Source organism: Saccopteryx bilineata, chromosome 3, assembly GCF_036850765.1.
Source record: "Saccopteryx bilineata isolate mSacBil1 chromosome 3, mSacBil1_pri_phased_curated, whole genome shotgun sequence".
In the NCBI taxonomy this organism is placed as follows: Eukaryota; Metazoa; Chordata; class Mammalia; order Chiroptera; family Emballonuridae; genus Saccopteryx; species Saccopteryx bilineata.
This window is the reverse complement of record NC_089492.1, coordinates 147,309,425-147,329,202: the sequence shown is the minus strand read 5'-3', so window position 1 is coordinate 147,329,202 and position 19,778 is coordinate 147,309,425. Positions and strand designations below refer to the sequence as shown.

The 19,778-nt window shown below is 49.3% G+C and overlaps 1 protein-coding gene and 1 non-coding gene across 3 annotated transcripts in view; both read right to left on the bottom strand.

Moving 5' to 3' along the window:
• The window catches only part of FBLN7 (fibulin 7), a 49,798-nt gene that overhangs the window by 9,007 nt on the left and 21,013 nt on the right, over positions 1-19,778 (bottom strand). For both annotated transcript variants that reach the window (XM_066267675.1, XM_066267672.1), the window contains exons 3-5: positions 8,661-8,711; positions 7,385-7,544; positions 3,498-3,668 (exon numbers count right to left, since the gene is read on the bottom strand). In XM_066267675.1, the coding sequence (XP_066123772.1) occupies positions 3,498-3,668; positions 7,385-7,544; positions 8,661-8,711 (382 nt within the window). The remainder of the gene's footprint in view (positions 1-3,497; positions 3,669-7,384; positions 7,545-8,660; positions 8,712-19,778) is intronic.
• On the bottom strand, positions 13,226-13,301 carry TRNAG-GCC (transfer RNA glycine (anticodon GCC)). Its single transcript has one exon. It is a non-coding gene; the product is annotated as a tRNA-Gly (tRNA).

The window sequence follows — 19,778 nt, the reverse complement described above, 5'->3', positions numbered from 1 at the left end:
TTCCAACCCCGCCCAGAAGCTTTCTTGTGCTCCCATTTCTTGTGCCACCCTTGACTGCTCCTTAACGTTGGGAAAGAGAACTGTTTCAGGCTAACCTACACAACAGTCCTACAGAAAAGCTATGTATACAGAGATACATATTTAAAAAGTTTAATAGGTTTTTCTCTGGATGATAATTTCTCTTCCTTTATGCTTTTTGGTCCTCTTCCATTTTTCCATTATGAACGTTGACAAATTTCCTAATTAGGGAAAAACTGATCTTTTGAAGCCCTCAGATCCTGTCTCTGTGTTGTGAATTCCATAAGCCCAGTTCTAATGGTGGCATTTAGGCCCCAGGAACAGGTCTGTGGGTTCACTGAGTTCACCAAAGCATCCTGGGATGCAGTGGATGTCCCAAATGGTGCCAGAGCATCCTTTCCAGCATGTCCATCCAGAAGAAGGAGAGGTCCTTACTCCTGATGAGAACAGCAGCGTCATGTGTGTGGGCTGGCCTCCTCAGGACTGGAGTGTCAGGTAGACTATGACATGTTTATATTCATCATGGAAAGGCCCTTCCATCCAGATGCTGCTTGTCCTGGTAGGAGCCATTTCAATTTCTCAGTAACCTTAACCCGACTGTGCTCTCCCCACAGGTTCTTTCTCAGACAACCGGTTTCCAGGAAAGTGTCTGGAACGGCACTGCACACAGAGCCACAAGACTTGGGTTTCCCGTTTCCACCTGTTGTCCAGCCTATCATTTCTCACCAGCAAAGTGAAAGCAGCAGACCATGAGGCCATAAAGCTGTGGGCTCAAAGCCAGGGTTCAAACACTAGTACCTTTCAGTCTGGCACTGGTGGGACTGGCGCCATGTTCCGCCCTGGCTGTGGCCCAGCAGAAATCACCAAGCCTAGTCGCACCTGGACTGTGGGGTGCAGGTGGGGTGGGGATTGTGTCCAGAGGTCCCAGGCCCCTGTGTGCTGTTCCCCTCTGGATATTGTGGCCCAGAGTTTTCATTTCTAGACGAGATCCACACAGACTCTTTCTTATCTTTATTCTCTCTTGGAGGCATGCCACAGCCCGGTGCCCAGTCTTGGCTTCCCATCTGTGCTCTGACTGCAGTATGGGTATCATCACATCATGTCTGGCTCAGGCAGTGGCACTTAATTAAGCACATGGTGCTGGAGCAGCTGTGGAGAGGCTGGTGGTGGCTCTGCTGACCCGCTTACTGTTCAGTGAGCACGTGCTAGTTCCCCGGATCTGACTCAGTGTTTCACATGCATGATTGACTTCTTGTCCCTTTATTTCTAACTCTTTCCTGTGTTCTGTTATCTAGTTTCAAACTTTCCATTTTTCCAATCCCCTCATTTCTGAGGTTTTCTAATATTTATTTATGCCACCCTTCCATAGTTTTTATCTTTTAAATTTTTTCTTGCTGTTTGTTTGGAAATAGTTACAGCTTTCATCTGTTTTATGGGTATGTCCTTCTGGCATTCATTCATCGTCTGCAGACTTTCGTCTCTGTTTTCTTTAATGGTGTGTATGGGATTGGACAAGTCCCTTCCTATTACTCATTCAGAGGAAATAAGTTTTCCTATGAAGTTTTCCTAATTTCCTAATTCCCGATGTCACAGTTCCACTGTTTTCAGCATGGGTCACACGTATACTTGCTCAGCTTTGCCCTTTTCAAGCCTCCTCACCTCTTCTCTGCACCGTCTCTTTCATTTGCACCGGTTTTCCTTATTGGGCTCAATTTGGATTCTCCTCCTACAGTCTCCACAATATTGGGGCTTGTCCTGGAACGCCCTGAGAGGTCCAAGTGGCCAGACTGCTCCAGAAATAGAAATTTCCAGTTTCCCAGGAAGGCCAGTACTTAGATGGAGCCCAATAAAACTATTATCTTAAAAAAATCCTTTGGCCATTCAGGCAAAAAGATTTCTTAGTCATGATGGCCACACAGTATCGGTTAAAACAGAAGACATGGAGGAATGTATTAAATATAACAAGGAAAGAAATGTGAGATGGGTATCTTACAGTGCAATCAAAATGACAGCCAGTGGTAAAGCTACACCTTTTTTGAAAGTTGAACTCAGAGCTAAGGAACTGACTGGAGTGATGGCCACATAAAGATGGCGGGTGTCACCAAGGCTCAGTGTCACAGGGGGAGAGAATGGGCAGCAGCGGACATTTCCCAGCAGAAGTCTACAGTTTATAGTGTTCAAACAGAACAAAACTCTCACCTGAGTCTGGTCAAGCCTCTGGAGTTAGCTCCCAGTTTACAAGGAATACAGAGACAAAGGCACAGACTTCCATTTATAAGTAAGTACTAGGGGTGATTCAAAACATGACTGTGGTTAGCAAGGCTGTAGGACACATAGGAAAGTGATTAAGAATGTAAATCTTAAGAGCTCTCATCATAAGGAAAACACTTTTTCTTCTTTCCCTTGTATCTATATGAAATAATGGAAATCCTTCAGGATAAAGGGGAAATCAGATCTCAGCATGTCCCCTAGTATGTCTGTGTGACACAGGGCTCGTATTTCCTAGCTATCTTCTGGGTGGTACCTGTTACCACCCTTCAGACCATGTTCACCCCAGGAGATGGGAATCGAAGTCTAGCTCCACAAACATAGAGCGGCTCGCCCATACTTCCCATGTCTGCCCATGCTCGTCTGGGGCTGGTGTATTTTCTGATGAGCCTGTTTGCTTGCAAATTACTTAGGCATTCAAATGCAGCTCTTCAAAACTTACTTATTTATGTAATATTTACATTTCCCCTTCAATTCTTGGGCTAACATCATGGACATTCTGACTCAGCAGATGTACTATGACCCCTGCCCTGAAAATGACTGGTATACATGAAGTTTTGACCATACATTTTTGAAAAGCCAGCATGTAAAGCGTGCCAGGTCTGACTTTCCTAGACATCAAGCAAGTACTGTTTTCAAGCCCAACAGAGAGAAGAGGAGCCTTTCATGCCTCCCTCTCTCCCAGTGGTCCCACCGGAGCTGATCTGCACCAAGTCCCAAAACAGACATAAAGGACACCTAAGGAATTTCTTCAGTCCTACTGGTCACCTACAGCCTCGCAAACAAGCTGAAGCCCCAGAATGAGTTAGCCACAATGCATGTCTGTGCGGCATCTCCCTCTTGTCCTTCCCCACAACCACAGAAGCTGTCTTGCTCCAGTGTCTGTAGGAACACAGTGAGGTGTTGAGGAAGAGACTCTGGAGTCAGAGTACTGTCTGGATGTGAATCAGTTCAGCCTGTCCCCCAGCTCTTGGGCACGTTCCTTCTGTGCCTCAATTGCCCCATATGCAAAACAAGACTAAACTGTTGGGAGGATTCAGGGAGCTCACACAGATGAGGCTGATTCATTAGACACAGTGGCTGCTGTCCTGAGGTCAAGAAATGGTGGAGGAATCAGGCAGAAACTGTCCCAAGAAATGACCCTTTTTCCCCAGCAGAGCCTTGCTGGCTGCACTGGATCCAGCCCTGGAGGAGGGTTAGGAAGGACTGACCTCTGCAGTGGGGCTGCTCCCCTGTCCAGGTACCGTTGGGAAGACATACCACGCTGCTAGGCCCAACCAGTTGGAACCCAGGGTTGCAGGTAAAATGGACTTCGTGATCCACTAAGTACTTGCTTCCAAACTTTCTGCCATCTGGAGGGGCATTCAGAGCAGGGCAGGAAACTATAAGGAGAAAAAGAAGGACCATAACAATTTAGACATAACTCAATTACCAGGCTTCTTGTCTTCAGGCGTCTCTTTGTTGAGTGCCTACTCCTGGCTGTACACCAGGCTGAACATTTTGAATGTTGTGTCTCATTGAATCCTCAGGGCATACTTGGCCATGGGTGCTCACTCAGTGAAAGAGGAGGAGACCGTGGCTCAGAGACACTGAGTGCTATGTGCGAGCCTCGCCATGTGGGAGGGTCAGGGTGGGATTCCCCTGACATCTGTGCCTACCACCTAACATCTCGGAGTTACAGGGGGGTTTAGCCCTGTGTCCAGGCCTCCCTGCTCCCTCTGCCTAGAATGTTCTTTCCCCAGAACGTCCTATCTCTGGTTCCTTCTCACTCACATGAGTCTTTGCTTGAACACAACCCCTCCTAGAGTGTTCTCTGACCACCTCGCTTCACTAAAACCTCCCAGGGCACCTGCTAAGCCTGAGCTCCCTTTGCTTTCTCCCTGGATTTGTACCCCCTGGAGGCTCTTTATCACCATGTTTGTTTCCACATTTGTTGTCAGTCTCCCCAGGATGCAGCTAGAGGACGAACCATACTTGGCCTGTGTCCCCACTGCATGCCCGGCCCAATCCAGCGCCTGCTCCATAGTGAGCATTCAATAAAGAATCCTTGAACTTATAAGTGAACAAATGAAAAATTATATATTGTGTTCTTACTATGTACCAGGCACTATATTAGCCACTTGGAATCATCAATGAATAAAACGAACAAAACCCTGCTCTCAGAAGCCCTTTCCATCAAGAGAGACCATCAATAACTGAGACCCACGAGCCAATGGCAGAGTGAAATAAGAGGTGATAAGTGTCATGTAGAAAATAGAGCAAGGGCCCTGGCTGGTTGGCTCAGTGGTAGAGCATCATCCTGGCATGTGGATGTCCTGGGTTCAATTCCAGTCAGGGCACACAGGAGAAGCACCCATCTGCTTCTCCACCTTTCTCCTCCCCTTCTATCTCTTCCTCTCTTGCAGCTATGGCTCAGTTGGAGCAAGTTGGCCCAGGTGCTGAGGATGACCCCATGGCCTCGCCTCAGGTGCTAAAATAGCTCAGTTGCCAAGCAACAGAACAAAATCCCCAGATGGGCAGAGCATCGCCCCATAGGGGCCTTGACAAGTAGATCCTGGTTCGGGTGCATGTGGGAGTCTGTCTCTCTGCCTCCCGCTTCTCACTTAAGAAAAAAATATAGCAGGGACTAGTCCTGGGTTGCACAGTTAAAGGGTGTAGTAGTGACCACTGTGGTCAGAGAAGGCCTCCCTGGAACCAAGAGTTGAAAACGATGGAGGCATACCACACAGAATCTGGAGGACAGAGGGGATAAGTTGGTGCCTGGTAGGTTTGAGGACTGTCAAAGGGACCTCTCAGGAGGAAGAGTGACCTCTTTGGGGTAAGAAGTCTTTAAAACACTCATAAAAAGGAAAACCGCCTGCTGGAGCAACTCACAGGTAAAGCTTACTTGCACAGATGGAACAGTGCTAGCATACAGTAGATGCTCAATAGACGTCAGTGTAATTAAAGAATGGATACAGATGAATTAAAAATCAATTGGCAGTCACTTCCCAAGTGGGAGGGAAAGCTCTCTGGTAGACGGCACACCCAGCGGACCATGTGCCCCCGGGAGGGTTCATTTCACTACAAAAGTGTCCCAGGCAGTCTGCAGGCCACAGATCAGCCCTCTGCACCTTCCCCAGTGAGCTCACTGTGAAGGGAAGGGAATGAGACCAGCAGGAAGCAGCCATGATGATAAGCCCTGAAGCTGATAGGTTGTGATAATGTTCCTAGAAAGGAAAGGTGGAAAAACCACGGGGGATACTTAGGACAGAAGCCATCATAGGAAGGCCTAGGATTCTACAAGATGAGAAATTATTCTTTCTAACTCCCAGAAAATGCTCTTTAAAAAAAGCAAAGGGCCTGACCTGTGGTGGAGCAGTGGATAAAGCGTCGACCTGGAAATGCTGAGGTCGCCGGTTTGAAACCCTGGGCTTGCCTGGTCAAGGCACATCTGGGAGTTGATGCTTCCAGCTCCTCCCCCCTTCTCTCTCTCTCTCTGTCTCTCTCTCTCCTCTCTCTGTCTCTCTCTCTCTCTCTCTCTCTCTCTCTCTCCTTTCTCTCTCCTCTCTAAAAAAATGAATAAATAAAATAAAATTTAAAAATTAAAAATTAAAAAAAAAAAAGCAAAGGCTAGTTATCCTCTACCTGCAATGAAACCTGGTGTGAGCTCCTGGCTCCACCCCGCAGTGGGGATCCTGACAGCTGCCAGCCCCCTCATGTCCAACACACGGAAAGACAGAGTTCATGGTGGCAATATTTTAAAAAAGAGAGTTGGCCAATTAAAAAATTCTTGCATGTTTCAAGGAAGAAAGACCCTGACTGTGGCGATGACAGGATTAGTAATTTAACAATATACCGTTCTGTCTGTACCAGTGAACAGAGAACTCTTAACGCGAGCCAGTGGTTTTATTAATTATTTGCAGCAGGTTCTTCTTTGAAATTCCCAGCAGCTGCAGGAGCTCTGATCCCGTGAAAACAGAAAGAATCTGTGGAGTTGGGTCTCTAGAAGGAAAAAGAAATCACTAGATCTGGCCCTGCCACTGCTAACTCAGTTCTCTTGGCCTTGGTCTCCTCATCTGTAGCAGAAAGGACAGACACATTTGCCTGCCTCTCGGAGTCTGGCTGTAAAGAGCCCCTAAGGAGCCCAGGCGCCTGGGAAAGCATGAGGGGTCTGGCTGGTAGGTCTGGCTCTGCACCAGGGGACCAAGGAAATCAGGAGTTGACTCAGAGCTGTGAGACTCGACTCTATCATCTCTGAAAGGGTAGGAAATCCAGCACCTTCCTCAGGAAACTTCATCTCACGCAATGAAGAAGGCTCTTTATACATCACATTAAATGCATGGATGATGTCAGATATGCCTTGGGCTCGTGGCCCTGTTCTCCCCCGACCCCCCAAGACACCACCAATCTGACAAGAGAGCAGAAGAAATCCAGCCACCCACTTCTGGGTTTTGGCAATGGGAAAGTCATTACAGTACTGAGACAAGCAGAAACACCCCAGTCTGTTGTAGCCCACCCACTGTAACCTCAGCAGACAGACGGACGTGTCCTCAGTAGCCCCTGCCAGCCATTCCACTTCACTAATGAGGGACTCCCATCGGAGGTCTAGTTTTCATGCCTGAAAAACCACAGCCAGTGTTGGCTCCTGGAGGGTAACAGGCATGCTGCCCTGGCGCAAGCACTGATGATGAGGATATTGTGTGTGTCCCGGGAGGGCATACACGAGAACTCTTTCAGTTTGGCTGTGCATTTAGCAGTGCTCTAAAAATTAGCATTAAAATTTTAAAAGCCTAAAGTGGAGCCCAGTGGAATCTACCTCAGTGGGGACGGGGAAGGGAGAAGCAGCTCTTGTTCCAAAAGTGGTGCCTTTGAAGGACTCTGTGAACATAACATGTACACGTGAGCACTGTGAAGCCTAGAATGAAAAGATCTAGGAGGAAGCAAGTGACATTCCAACAGAAGAGGGGGGTGGGATGGAGGGAGCCGGCAGGTGAGGCAGGAAGAGGCCTGGCAATCCACTGTGAGACACAGTGAAGCGTGGCACATGGGGACGGGAGAGAACCCACAGGCGAAGGGCCTGAACGTCCTGGGTCTGGGGGCCGACATAGGGACCCACCTGGGGCGCCGTCCAGTTCCACTCGGCCCGCAGAGCTCTGCAGTGCGGCCAGCCGGCTCCTCACGTTGCGGAGGCCCTCGGTGAAGCGGGTCTCCTGGATCCTCAGCAGCTGCTGCAACTGGCGGATGGCCGTGAGGACCTGCTGCTTGTTGAGGCAGTTCTGGGGACAGAAAACCACCGCCACCACCCACGATGGCTGGTTCACTCATGCTGGGCTTTCAGAAGCCACCCAGACCCCTGACCCAACAGGATAATATGAGTGACCTCATGGGTCTCCTTTCCTGCCCAGTTCCCACTGGACCAAATGGTGCCTGAACCACACGGTTCATAGCCCCCGGCTTACCCTTCACCAAAAGCAAAATTTCCATCTTGGCCCTGGCCGGTTGGCTCAGCGGTAAGAGCGTCGGCCTGGCGTGCGGGGGACCCGGCTTCAATTCCCGGCCAGGGCACATAGGAGAAGCGCCCATTTGCTTCTCCACCCCCCCTTCCTCTCTGTCTCTCTCTTCCCCTCCCGCAGCAAGGGCTCCATTGGAGCAAAGATGGCCCGGGCGCTGAGGATGGCTCCTTGGCCTCTGCCCCAGGCGCTAGAGTGGCTCTGGTCAGAGCATCGCCCCCTGGTGGGCAGAGCGTCGCCCTGGTGGGCGTGCCGGGTGGATCCCAGTCGGGCACATGCAGGAGTCTGTCTGACTGTCTCTCCCCGTTTCCAGCTTCAGAAAAATACAAAAAAAAAAAAAAAAAAAAATTTCCATCTTCAGGGCAAAGAGCAAAACTGATGATTCCACATGATTGGGTGGGTGAACAATGATTTATACCCAAAGTGCCTTATAATCAGTAATCTTTATCCTGAGACTTCCCCAACCCTTCATTCTAAGTTAATACTCGGAATCTGGGCCTTTCTTTTCCCCTTGGACTTTTTAAAAGCAGGTGAGCAATACAACCTATAAAGCAGGCAAAACAGAAGTGCCCCATAGTTTCCATACTTTTAAAAATGTAACAGGGCAGAAAAAAGAAAAACTCAATAGAGTTAAAGAAGCATTCAACAACAATCAATGTCCAGTTCTGATGATGTTTTAAAAGCTTAAAAAATAAAAAAAAGGAAGCTTGTGCCTTTCGTGATAAACTAACTTAAAGCAACACCTAGTATCATACTTGGTGATAAAAGTTTTGAGGTTCCCACTCTCAACGGTCCGTGAGAGCCAGAACAAGAGAAGCAGTGAGGTGGAGGGAGGGGTTGAATACAGTGGGTGGTGACAGGGCCTTGGTCCTGGGGGCTCACCTGGGGGCTGTGTGTTACCTCTGCATGGCCGCGTCTGACCTGACTCATTACCTGCACGGAACAAAGGAGAATATTAAGAAAATAATAAAGGCTTTTTAAAAATTTTCATTTTTTACACTTAATTTATTTTCTACAATAAGTATTAGTGTTATAATTTAATTTTTTTTCTAAAAAGGCAGCAGGGCAGCTGGGAGTCACAGGGCTTCCAGCCTGGCCACTATGGTGGAAGCAGCCACCAGTGCTCTCCCAGGGAGCCGGGCCACTGCGCCAAACAGATGACTCATCAACCTGATTCTGTGGGCCCTTTTGATGAAGCTGAATCCCCAGTTGCCCCTGGAACTCATTAACTCACGGGGAACCCTTGGCTCCATCCCCCCTGACCAGGGTTTCACTGGGCCTGGCCCCTGACACAGCTGCTGGGAAGAGAAGCTTTGTTTCCTTCTTCCTCCTCCATGTGTCCTTCCCACTCAGGCCTGGGACACCTGGCAATGGCCTCCTGCAGCCCCTACCTGCCCAGCACTGCACAGCCATCCCACCAGGGCCTCATTTCCCACATCCACATCCCTCCCTTTAAAAAAGGAGCTACTTTTATAGATAGCTTCATGGCTTATGTGTGATTTACATTTGTGAAGTTTACAATTCACAAAGCTATTGGCCACTTCAAAGAGTACTATTGGCTGGAGCAACCCTTGAGGAGGCTTGAGAGTGTGCTTTTCACAGATGAGGACACAGAGGCTGTGGAGCTGAGGCCAGAGAGTAAGAAGCTAGGAAAGCTCATTGGCAAGTACGTAGACTGGGAAGACGAGATTGAGCTGAACAAACTGGCCAAGCAATTTACAGCCTGATACTGAAAACCACCTCCCTAGAAATAACATCTAGGCCTCAGCTGTCTCTCAGCTCCAGGCCCCAGAAGAGCAGCAAAACCAGGTGGGTGACACCAAGATCAGGTGCAACGACCAATGAGCCCCTGTCCTGGTGCTGACCAATCAATTGCTGGCCTGGCGACCACCACCCTGAAAGGGCAGACATGGCAAAGCTGATGAATATTCTACTGAGATCTCCCCTACGACCTTCCCTAAAGGCCCAGCCTTCAAAACTCTCAAAACAAAGGACCCAGCCCCTGCTCTCCCCGCTGGGAGCATGCCATTTCTTTCCCTCCCCCTCTCCCTCTTTTTCCCCCTCAGGTTTGCATCTCTTACACTCTAAGGTTCCCCAGAAGACTTGCAACCAGGGGAGCAGTGGGAAGTGGCAGCCTGTCCTAAGCTAATCCTCTGAACTTGTCTCCAAGGCCCCCCTTTTCTTTGACTTCTCAGTGGAGGCTCCTTTCTTTCCTATCACATTTTTAGAGAGCCAAAGCAGCCCCGCCTAGTCTCTCTCCTGTTGCGTCTTCTATCCTAAGCCCTTCACTTCTTCACTGTCCCCAGATTTAATAGGTGTACTCTCAAAACCACCTGGACTCGTGTTGTGAAATCTTTCCTGTGTGAAGTCAAGAACCCACACACCACGGGCTGGCCCTAGGCAGACCCACTGAGGGCCAGGTCCCCTTTCCTGTAACAGAGCCAGGCTGGGAACCCTGCTAGTTCCCATTCCGGGCCACCTTAAGCTGTCAGTGACCCTCTGAATTGTTTTATGCCGTCTCATTTGTTTCTCACAGGCCCCTGTATGGTGAGTGGTCTTCTTGATCCGTTTGGATTAGGAATTAGTAACTTGATAACCCGAGCAAAATACCCTACAGTAGTGAGTTTCTAACATGCGTACAAATTTGAGGTTGGGTGGCCTAGATGGTGGGGCTGGAAGCGGAGAGGGAGTGGAGGAAACATCCCTCTCCACACTGAGCCAAGGGAGCAGCTGCCTCTATCTGAGGCAAGGGCTCACTGGGCTGGGGCTGCCCCAGGGGACATGGAAGGGCTGATCTGAAACTGGGGAAGGAAGATCAGTGCCAAGACCTCTGTTGAGAACCTGGGGGTGACATGCAGCCCCAGGAAGTAGAGAAAGAAGGGGAGCATGTGTGGAAGGAAACAGGCCCAACAGCCGAGTGTGTCTAACCCAGTGCTCCTAGGTCCAGGCACAACTATCTTCTGAGTCTAGGGACTCTTCCCAGAGCCCTTCTTAGCATCCGGACCATGGAAAATGGGCACCAGCTGCTTTTCCCCCACGTGCTTATTAGGGGTGAGATGGGCTCATCCAGTCATCATGGAAAACCTTTCAGACCAAGCACACTAAGGCCACAGGCCAAGCAGGGAAGATGAGGGAAGAGTTGTGGGTAGATGTGCTGAGGGAAGGCTGGGAAGTCCTAGCTCATTCATTTTGTCTCCAACCTCATGGGATGATGCTGAGAGAACATGGTATGGTCAAGGAAGATCCTTGTAAGCCTAGAAATAAATCCATACACAGATGGTCAATTATTTATGACAAAAGAGCCAAGAATATACAGTAAGGGAAGGACGACAGTCTCTTCAACCAATGGTGTTGGGAACACAGGACAGCTGCATACTAAAGAATGAAACTGCCCTATCTAACAACACATGCACAAATCTACTCAAATTGAATTAAAGACTTGAATGTAAGATGTGAAACTCCTAGAAGAAAACATATATAGTAAACTCCTTGACACTAGTCTTGGTTATGACTTTTTTTATTTGACACCAAAAGCAAAATAAACAAGTGAAACTACATCAAACTAAAATGCTTTTTGCACAACAAAGAAAACAATCAACCAAATGAAAAGGCAGTCTACTAAATGGGAGGAAATATTTGAAAATAATAATCAGATAAGAGATTAATATTAAAAAAATATTTTAAAAACTCATACAATTCAAGAGTAAAGAAACCCAAACAATCTTATTAAAAAATAGGCAGAATATCTAAATAGACATTTTTCCAAAGAGGACATTCAGATAACCAAAAAGTACATGAAAAGATGTGCAACATCACTAATCATCAGGGAAACGCAAATCAAAACCACAATGAGATATCACTTCACACTTGTCAGAATGGCTATTGTCAATAAATCAACAAACAAGTGTTGGCCTGGATGTAGAGAAAAGGGAATCTTCTTGCACTGTTGGTGGGAATGTAATTGGTACAGCTGCTATGGAAAACAGGCTGGAGGTTCCTCAAAAAATTAAAAATACAACTACCTCATGACACAGCAATTCCACTTTTGGCTATTCATTTGAAGAAAATGAAGACATTAATTCAAAAAGATATATGCACCCCTGTGTTCACTGTAGCATTATTTTCAATAGTCAAGACATGAAAACAACCTGAGTGTCCACTGATGGATGAATGGAAAAATAATTCAGCCATAAAAAATCCTGCCATTTGCACCAACATGAACGGACCTTGAAGGCATTAAGCTAAGTGAAATAAGTCAGACAGAGAAAGACAAATACTTTTATGATCTCACTTGCATGCGGAATCAGCAGGATGACTTTAGTCAACAATACTGGATTGCATATTTGAAAGTTGAAGAGAATAGATCATAAAAGTTCTCATCGACCTGTGGTGGCGCAGTGGATAAAGCGTCAACCTGGAAACGCTGAGGTTGCCGGTTCAAAACCCTGGGCTTGCCTGGTCAAGGCACATATGGGAGTTGATGCTTCCAGCTCCTTCCCCCTTCTCTCTCTCTCTCTCTCTCTCTCTCTCTCTCTCCCCTCTCTATAATGAATAAATAAAATCTTTTTAAAAAAAGTTCTCATCACAAGTAAAACATAATTTGTAACTATATGAGATGATGGATGTGAACTTATTATGGTGATCATTTCACAATAGATATATTATAAATCACTATGTTGTTCACCTGAAACTCATATAATGTTGTATGCCAATTATAGCTCAATAAAACTAGAAGAAACAAAAAACAAAGTACCCAAGAGGGAAAAAAGGAAGATCCTTATGGTCTTGGCAAGCCAGCATGCAGGGTCAGGATCAGGTGCCAGGGACACAGAAAGATGTAGTGCCTGTGGACATGACGTCTAATGAATTGGCTGCAGCTCTACGACAGAGGTGGCTCCTTGATCCGGAAGTGCTATATGGAGCCCTTGGGAGCCATGTTCAGAATCTGTCACCTGTCATCAGACTTAGGTGCAGGCATAACTAAATTCATTTTGCAGAGCCAGGCAACAAAGTTGAAAGCCTTATCAACAAAGTTAGGTGCTTGAGAGGTCTTCATTATGGGTACAAATGGTGTCATAGAGGGAGACTGAAGACCTGTGTGTCTCCTTTTCAAACTGAGAAGGCATTTTTTTTTTTTTTTGCATTTTTCTGAAGCTGGAAACGGGGAGAGACAGTCTGACAGACTCCCGCATGCGCCTGACTGGGATCCACCCGGCACGCCCACCAGGGGGTGACGCTCTGCCCACCAGGGGGCGATGCTCTGCCCCTCTGGGGCGTTGCTATGTTGCAACCAGAGCCATTCTAGCGCCTGGGGCAGAGGCCAAGAAGCCATCCCCAGCGCCCGGGCCATCTTTGCTCCAATGGAGCCTCGGCTGCGGGAGGGGAAGAGAGAGACAGAGGGGAGGAGAGGGGGAGGGGTGGAGAAGCAGATGGGCGCCTCTCCTCTGTGCCCTGGCCGGGAATTGAACCCGGGACTTCTGCACGGCAGGCCGATGCTCTACCACTGAGCCAACTGGCCAGGGCTGAGAAGGCTTTATCACTTCACTTGATCATAAAGATAAAGCACACTCTCTACAAAACATCGAAACAGAACCGATCCCGTGGCTAGAGACACCACTGCTAGCTTCTGTTTGGTTTTCACTTTAGGATGAGACACACAAACACACACGCACACACACAACACACAAGAGTCATCCTCATACGCTGGACCACGGGATGAAGGTTCCATCAGATTTCTTGTCGACACTGGCTTGTGGCATCGTTGCACACCCTCAAGCAGAGCAGCTCGTCAGACCTGGGCCTCGATTTCACTCCTGTTCCCCCACTCTTTTCAGTCTGGGGAGCAGGCTCCTTGCTCCTTCCATCTATTACCCATTTACCTTCCCACACTCACCTCATATCCTACTCTGGGTGAGGGAATAAACCAGTTCCTTCTTTGTAAATGTGGGCTTGATGAGGTAAGCCGAGGGGCTGACAAGGCTTCCAGGTTCAGGGACAGGAAGCAGGCTTGACCCTCAAGTGTCACCACCTACATTTTAGCCCAGCCCTGACACAGCAAAGGGCTGGCTTTGGGCAATCCCTTCCCATCTCAGGGGCCCAGACCCCAACTGTATTAATCAACCACAGGCTCTACTCGCCTGCCCTTTCAGCGCTAACCTCCCTGCGGGCAAAGGCTCCCCATGGCTGTGATTGGGCAAAGGTCAAAGCCACAGGGGAAGGCATGTCCCCGAGGCTGAGGAAGCACTGTGTCAGCACCCCCATCACCTTCTTCCAGGGCCCTCAAGGGCCCTCATTAAGTTTCCATCCCTTCAAAATCTGGCTCCACACCTGGCTTACTCCATTGATGATAATAATGACAAATAGTTTCCATTTCTTTGAATTGACACTTATTTAAAATGGAACCAAGAAAGGGCATTTAGTGAAAGCTTTCCATCTGTGAGGAGTAAACAACTGAGATTTACCATTCCTATCACCAGACTCATCACAGGGATGGGCACTTGTTCTGACTGGACACCCATGGCAATGTCTGCAGAGAAGGCCCACACCAGTGACAGAAATAGAAACAAAGTCATCCCATCCAGCCCTTCCCATGCTGGGATGAGGCTGCAGAGATGGTTTTGGAACACAGGCCAGTGGTAAGAACTGTGACGGCTGGTCTGAAGGTTCTTGTGAGCAGTAAGGCCACAGAACAACACTCCACCTGCCTCATACCACCCCAGGGGAAAATCGTGTCCATCTCCCCCCAACTTTTTCTCACAGCACCTACTCTGGTGGACCCGATGGGGCTGCCCCAAACCTATAGCACTCCTGCTGTCTCTGAGCCCGGCCAGCGCCCAGTAGAGTGGCTTCCAGAGCCACTTCCTACCCGGGACCCTACCTGCTGGCCCAGGGGTGGATGAGACAAAGACAGTATGTGTGTCTGCCCACCCCACCTTGTCACCATGCCAGAACTTGGTAGGCCAGGCCCCTCCCACCCCATCCAGGCCTCTGGATTTGGGTTCAATTTACAAATGAAGTTTAAGGCACCCCTTTTGTATGCCTCAAGGCACCGAAGGGAGTGGGTAAAGCATCAAGAGTGTGTGGGAGGCTTGAGGGGGGTGTCTTTGAGGTTTCTGTTCTGACATAACTTGGCTCAATGGTTTCCTCACTATGATAGTCTTTGAACAGAAACTCTTTCCAAGATCAACCCCAGTGACAGTAGAGCTCCATGAGCCTTAAAGTGGTCACGATGACCCCTTAGACCTTGAGGGGCCATCTCCTGAGCTGGTTTCCCTGAGCCACAGATATGAGTCATGTCAGCATTTTGCTAATGGGAACACAGATGTTTTGGTACTGCTCGGTCTGAGAGAGGGCCATGCATCCTTGCCAAGTGTGTGCCTGCTAGCCAAGGCTTGCGGCCCTTGGCGTCTGAGTCATGTCAGAGCTGTGTGTGTTTTTCTCCAGAAGCTATTTTCATTTGAGACCACGCCAGAGGTGGGTTATAACTCCAACTTCTCCCATCCTGTGACCTCTGCCCAGCACCCATGTGGAGGAGGACAGAAAGTGGGGGAGGCCCTGTGTCGTCAGGGTTCTCTAGAGAAACAGAAGCAACAGGATGTATATGGCACACATTTACACGTGAGGGAGAGACAGGGCGAGGCAAGACTTGTTCTAAGGAACTCTCGTGCAATTGTGGGGGCTGCAAGTCCAAGTCCGCAGGGTAGGCGGCAGGCCGGAGGCCTGGGAAGAGCAGAGGCTGCAGCTCAGGCCAGGGCACCTGAGGAGGGCTCCAGCCTCCTCGGGGATGTCGGTGATTTGGGAAAGACCCACGCACATTATGGAGGGATACCTGCTTTATGATCTCATGCTAATCAGGTGTAAAAAATACCTTCACAGCTATACCTAGACTGGTGTTTGACCAATAATGTGGGTACCATGGCCCAGCCAGGTGAACACATAAAGCCAGAGCCCCCTCTAGGGTCTGGACCCGAGGTGCTCAGGGCACTTTGGGCTCTTACCACCCGTGTTGACCATGATTGTATATTTATACCCCAGGCCCCCTTCTTCTCTGCTTTTAAAATAGCCATGACAGCAGTGGGTGCCAAGAGTCGGTACTGTGACTGCACTTCCCACCAGTCACTCAGGACATGCTCACGTCAACCATGGGAAGCAGCATTATTGTGCCCACTTCATAGACAAGGAAGCCAAGTAGTCACCGTGACACATCCAAGACTTAAATCCCAGCATGCCTTTTTTAGACCCTGATGTGACAGGACGGCTGGCCTATGTTAGAGGGGTCCTCAGAGAACCCCCATGAGCCCACCTCTGCCCGCCTTTTGACTCTTTTGTTTCACAGAATCCTCATGCAGCTACCTCTGGTCACCTCCCCCCAACCCCTCTGCATGCCTGAAGGCAGAAAGGGAGCTCTAGACAGCTTTGAACCCTCATCACTGCGGCTAGGCTCTGTGTACACTCCAGATGCCCGTGTGAATGAACCAACAGATACACCAGATACACAATGAATGAGGAGTGCAGGACCCAACTATGAGCCCAGGGCAATCATGTTCGTCTCATGACCCAAACCCAGTTGATTCATTCATCTACTTGCTGCCTAGCTAAGTTCTGTACAGTTGACACATTCACCTGCAGATTTGTTGTACCTTTAACAGCATCAGTGTTATCTTCAGTCAATACCTTCCCTAATGTCCATCCATTCGGAGGGCATGTTCCCCAGTGGGAATCAAGATGAGGGGCTCAATGTAGACCCCCAGGTTTTGGGGGGCCCCTCTGAGTCCCCCCGCTGCCTCCCCTGACATATACAGACCCTCCTAGGAACATTCGCACTGGTGCTGGTTGTTTTAGTGTACAGCACACGTGTGTACATCCCCACAGGAGCCAAGGTTTATGTGACCACGAAAAACTCACATCTGGATTTTGCTGGAAAGTCAGAACTTCTGTGGTCAGCTCTGAGGCGGTGAGGGGTGTGTGAGAGGACAGACAGGGGGTGAAGGGGGGCTGGTCCTTGCAGGAAGCATGGGCAAACCCAAAAAAGAGACGATAAGTGCCATGCGCTTGGCCATGGCATGGGTTCCGAGCCCGGAATCCTTATTCTTAAGAGTAACTAACCTGGGGCTGTGAAGGCTAAATAAAATATGTGGTGCTTTCAGATTGGCCTATGGAGCAAAATCCCCAGTGTTTATGGGTGCAATTGAAACTGTCCTGTCCTGGACCACAGCATCTGTGTCCCACCCGCTCTGCATGTCTTCACATTACCTCCTAGGATCTATGAGGTCAGAGGCCAGATGGAATCCCTTTCTTGTTAAAACTGCACCAGCGGCTCCCCACCCAGGGGCATTTAAGCACAGTCCTCACAGTGCAGCTGTGTACTCGGGCCTGATGCTGCTGTAACTAATAAACATAAACTTGACAAATTACACCACAAAATTATCTCAAAGTTTTGTAGGTCAGGCATCTGACATGGGTCTCACTGGGTTAAAATCAAGGTCAGATTCCCAGGTTTCTGGGATAAGAACACAAGTATTTGGGAGGGCATTATTCTCCCTACAGAGTGATGAGTGGTTGAGCCCTGACATCTTCCACCAGTGCCTTCCTCTCTGCTCTGAACTCGCTATTTGGACGCCCTGTTTCTCTGCACACTTCAGCAAGCTCATTTCTACCTCAGGGCCATTGCACGGGCTGTTTCCTCTGCCCAGAAAATCTGCCCTTGCTCCTCGAAAGTCAGGCTCCCGTTTTTCCACTTCCATTAGAAGTCCCATTCTCAGAGAGCTCTGACCTGCCTACTGAGTGAAAAGTAAGCTCCCTTCAACATGGCGCCTCATCCAGCTGTCAGCTTGTGATACTTCTCAGGTTTGTGTCTTTCTCATCCTGTCTGGTAGCTATGTGACAGCAGGGTCTGGGTCTGCCTCATCCCTCCCTGACATGCACCAAGTGCTCATTGTAGACCCTGTTCTCTGAATAACATTCATTTCCTCTTTTGTAGGACCCCATGAGAGGGGTGTGTCCATTATTCTCACTGGTCATAGCAGGAAACTAAGTCACAAGAAGCAGGAACTTGTCCCAGGTCACTCAGCCAGGAAAAGAGGGGCCGGGCCAGGACCAGGCACTGGGCATCTTCTGCACTTGCTGCAGTGCTTCCCAGGCTCAGAACAGCACCAGGCCTAGCGGCAAGACCGTCTCAGGATGTAGGTGTTGAGTGAGCATATCATCTTCTAACTAGACTCCTGCAAGAAGGGTGGAATCTCTAATTATGCATCAGAGAAAAGGTCTAAATGGCTGGAGCCCTGAGGTATCCAGGTGATATTCACATGTCTGTGTGTGTCCTCATGACTAGACAGCCTGGTATCTGGTGCTGCTCTGTAAACAGTTGTGCTTGTCTGCCTATGACACTGGAGACACCCCACCTCGGAGCGTGGGATGCTTTCTTTTTCTTCCAATTAGCTAGGATCACCTGACTCTCTCAGTTCCCTGGGTAGCACGTCTTGTACCAGTCAATCTCAGGCCCCAGCCCCTCTTGTACAGATGGGCGAGCAGAGGGAAGGGGCCCTCCTGGACTGTGGTGCACCCTCCCCTTTGGTAAGGTTCCAGAGGTAATGTCACCTCACAGACCAATGTGGCTCAGTGGGCCTGGAATCAAGTCTGATGTCCACAGGATCCTCCAGGGTGAGCAGGCCTGGGAGTAAACTGCATCCTGACTCCAAGACACAGGCCTGACCGGAGAAACCACAGCTGGCAGCTCTTATCCACACCCGTAGTTCTCACTGCCCAAGGCCCAGGAGCTAAAAGCTGCCCCAAGGAGCAAAGAGGCCTCCCCTTTTCTCTGCAGTCAGGGCAGCCTGTGACAGGACTTGAGTCCCCTTCCTAAAAGTGCCAGGAAAAAGTAGAGACAGCTGGAGAAAGCCCACCACATGAGCAAGGCCTCTCTTCGCCCATCCTCACCCTGACTGCACCCTTTTGTCTAAATGCAAGGGCCTGCGGAAAGTAAATCTCTAGATCTCTGTGATGGAAGAGTTGCAGAAATAGCCACAGGCCTCATGCCCCACACCCATACCATTTGCAAAGAAACTGCTGCTTTTCCCATACAGAGGAAAATCTGTTTCCCACCTCCCGGATCTGGGCCGGCCTTGTGACCTGCTTTGGCCAACAGGACCCGGTAGAAGTGATATACTAGTCCCAGGACTGGGTCTGTATTAACCACATTGTCTGGTTTCTGTATCTGATGTTTTTTGGCATCTGGGCCCTTGTAGACTCAAGCCAGCCAATTGCTAGAGCTATTGGACCACTGAACACCCTCCCTACCCACCAGCACACCTTTTATGTGCAAAGCAGCCCATCCAGAGCCTATTGCCCCCGCTTTTTCTGCTCTTACACTCATGAGACACCAACCCTACACCCACGCACCACAGTCCACCCACACCAATAGCCCTGGGTCAGGCACCAGACAATAAGGGCAGCCCACTGTGCCCCTGCTATAGTGACTCAAACTAGCTGATCGTAACCTAGTTAGTTTCCTTACCTTGTCTCACCCATTTCTTCCCTCAAAACTCCAATAAAAACTTCCCTGAAGTTTCCCTTCCTGTCTCTGCCTACTGTTGGAGCCTGTGGCCCCACTACAGCCTGGCATGCCTCCACCTCCTTGGAACTGTAACAAACTGCCTTATCGACAGCAGATATCTTCTGATCTGTTGACCTCACCACACCTGCACAAAGCTTAAAATCCAAGTCTATTTTCAGACAGGGTCTCAAGAGGCCTTGTGCATTCAGCTCAGTCTTGGCCCTCTGCACCGTGTGCCATGCAAGCCCGGGCTGGCCTGCTGGAGGGCAAGAGGTTGCTTAGAGCAGAGCCCACATGTACCAGCCTAGACCCCAAAGCCCCAGCCAACCTGGTGGCTCTGCACAGACCACAGAAGCCCATACAGTCCAGCTCAATATGGAGCAGACCAGTGGAACTGTCTGGCTACGCCCACCTCAAACTAGCCCAGTATGCCTACTCCAGACCCACAG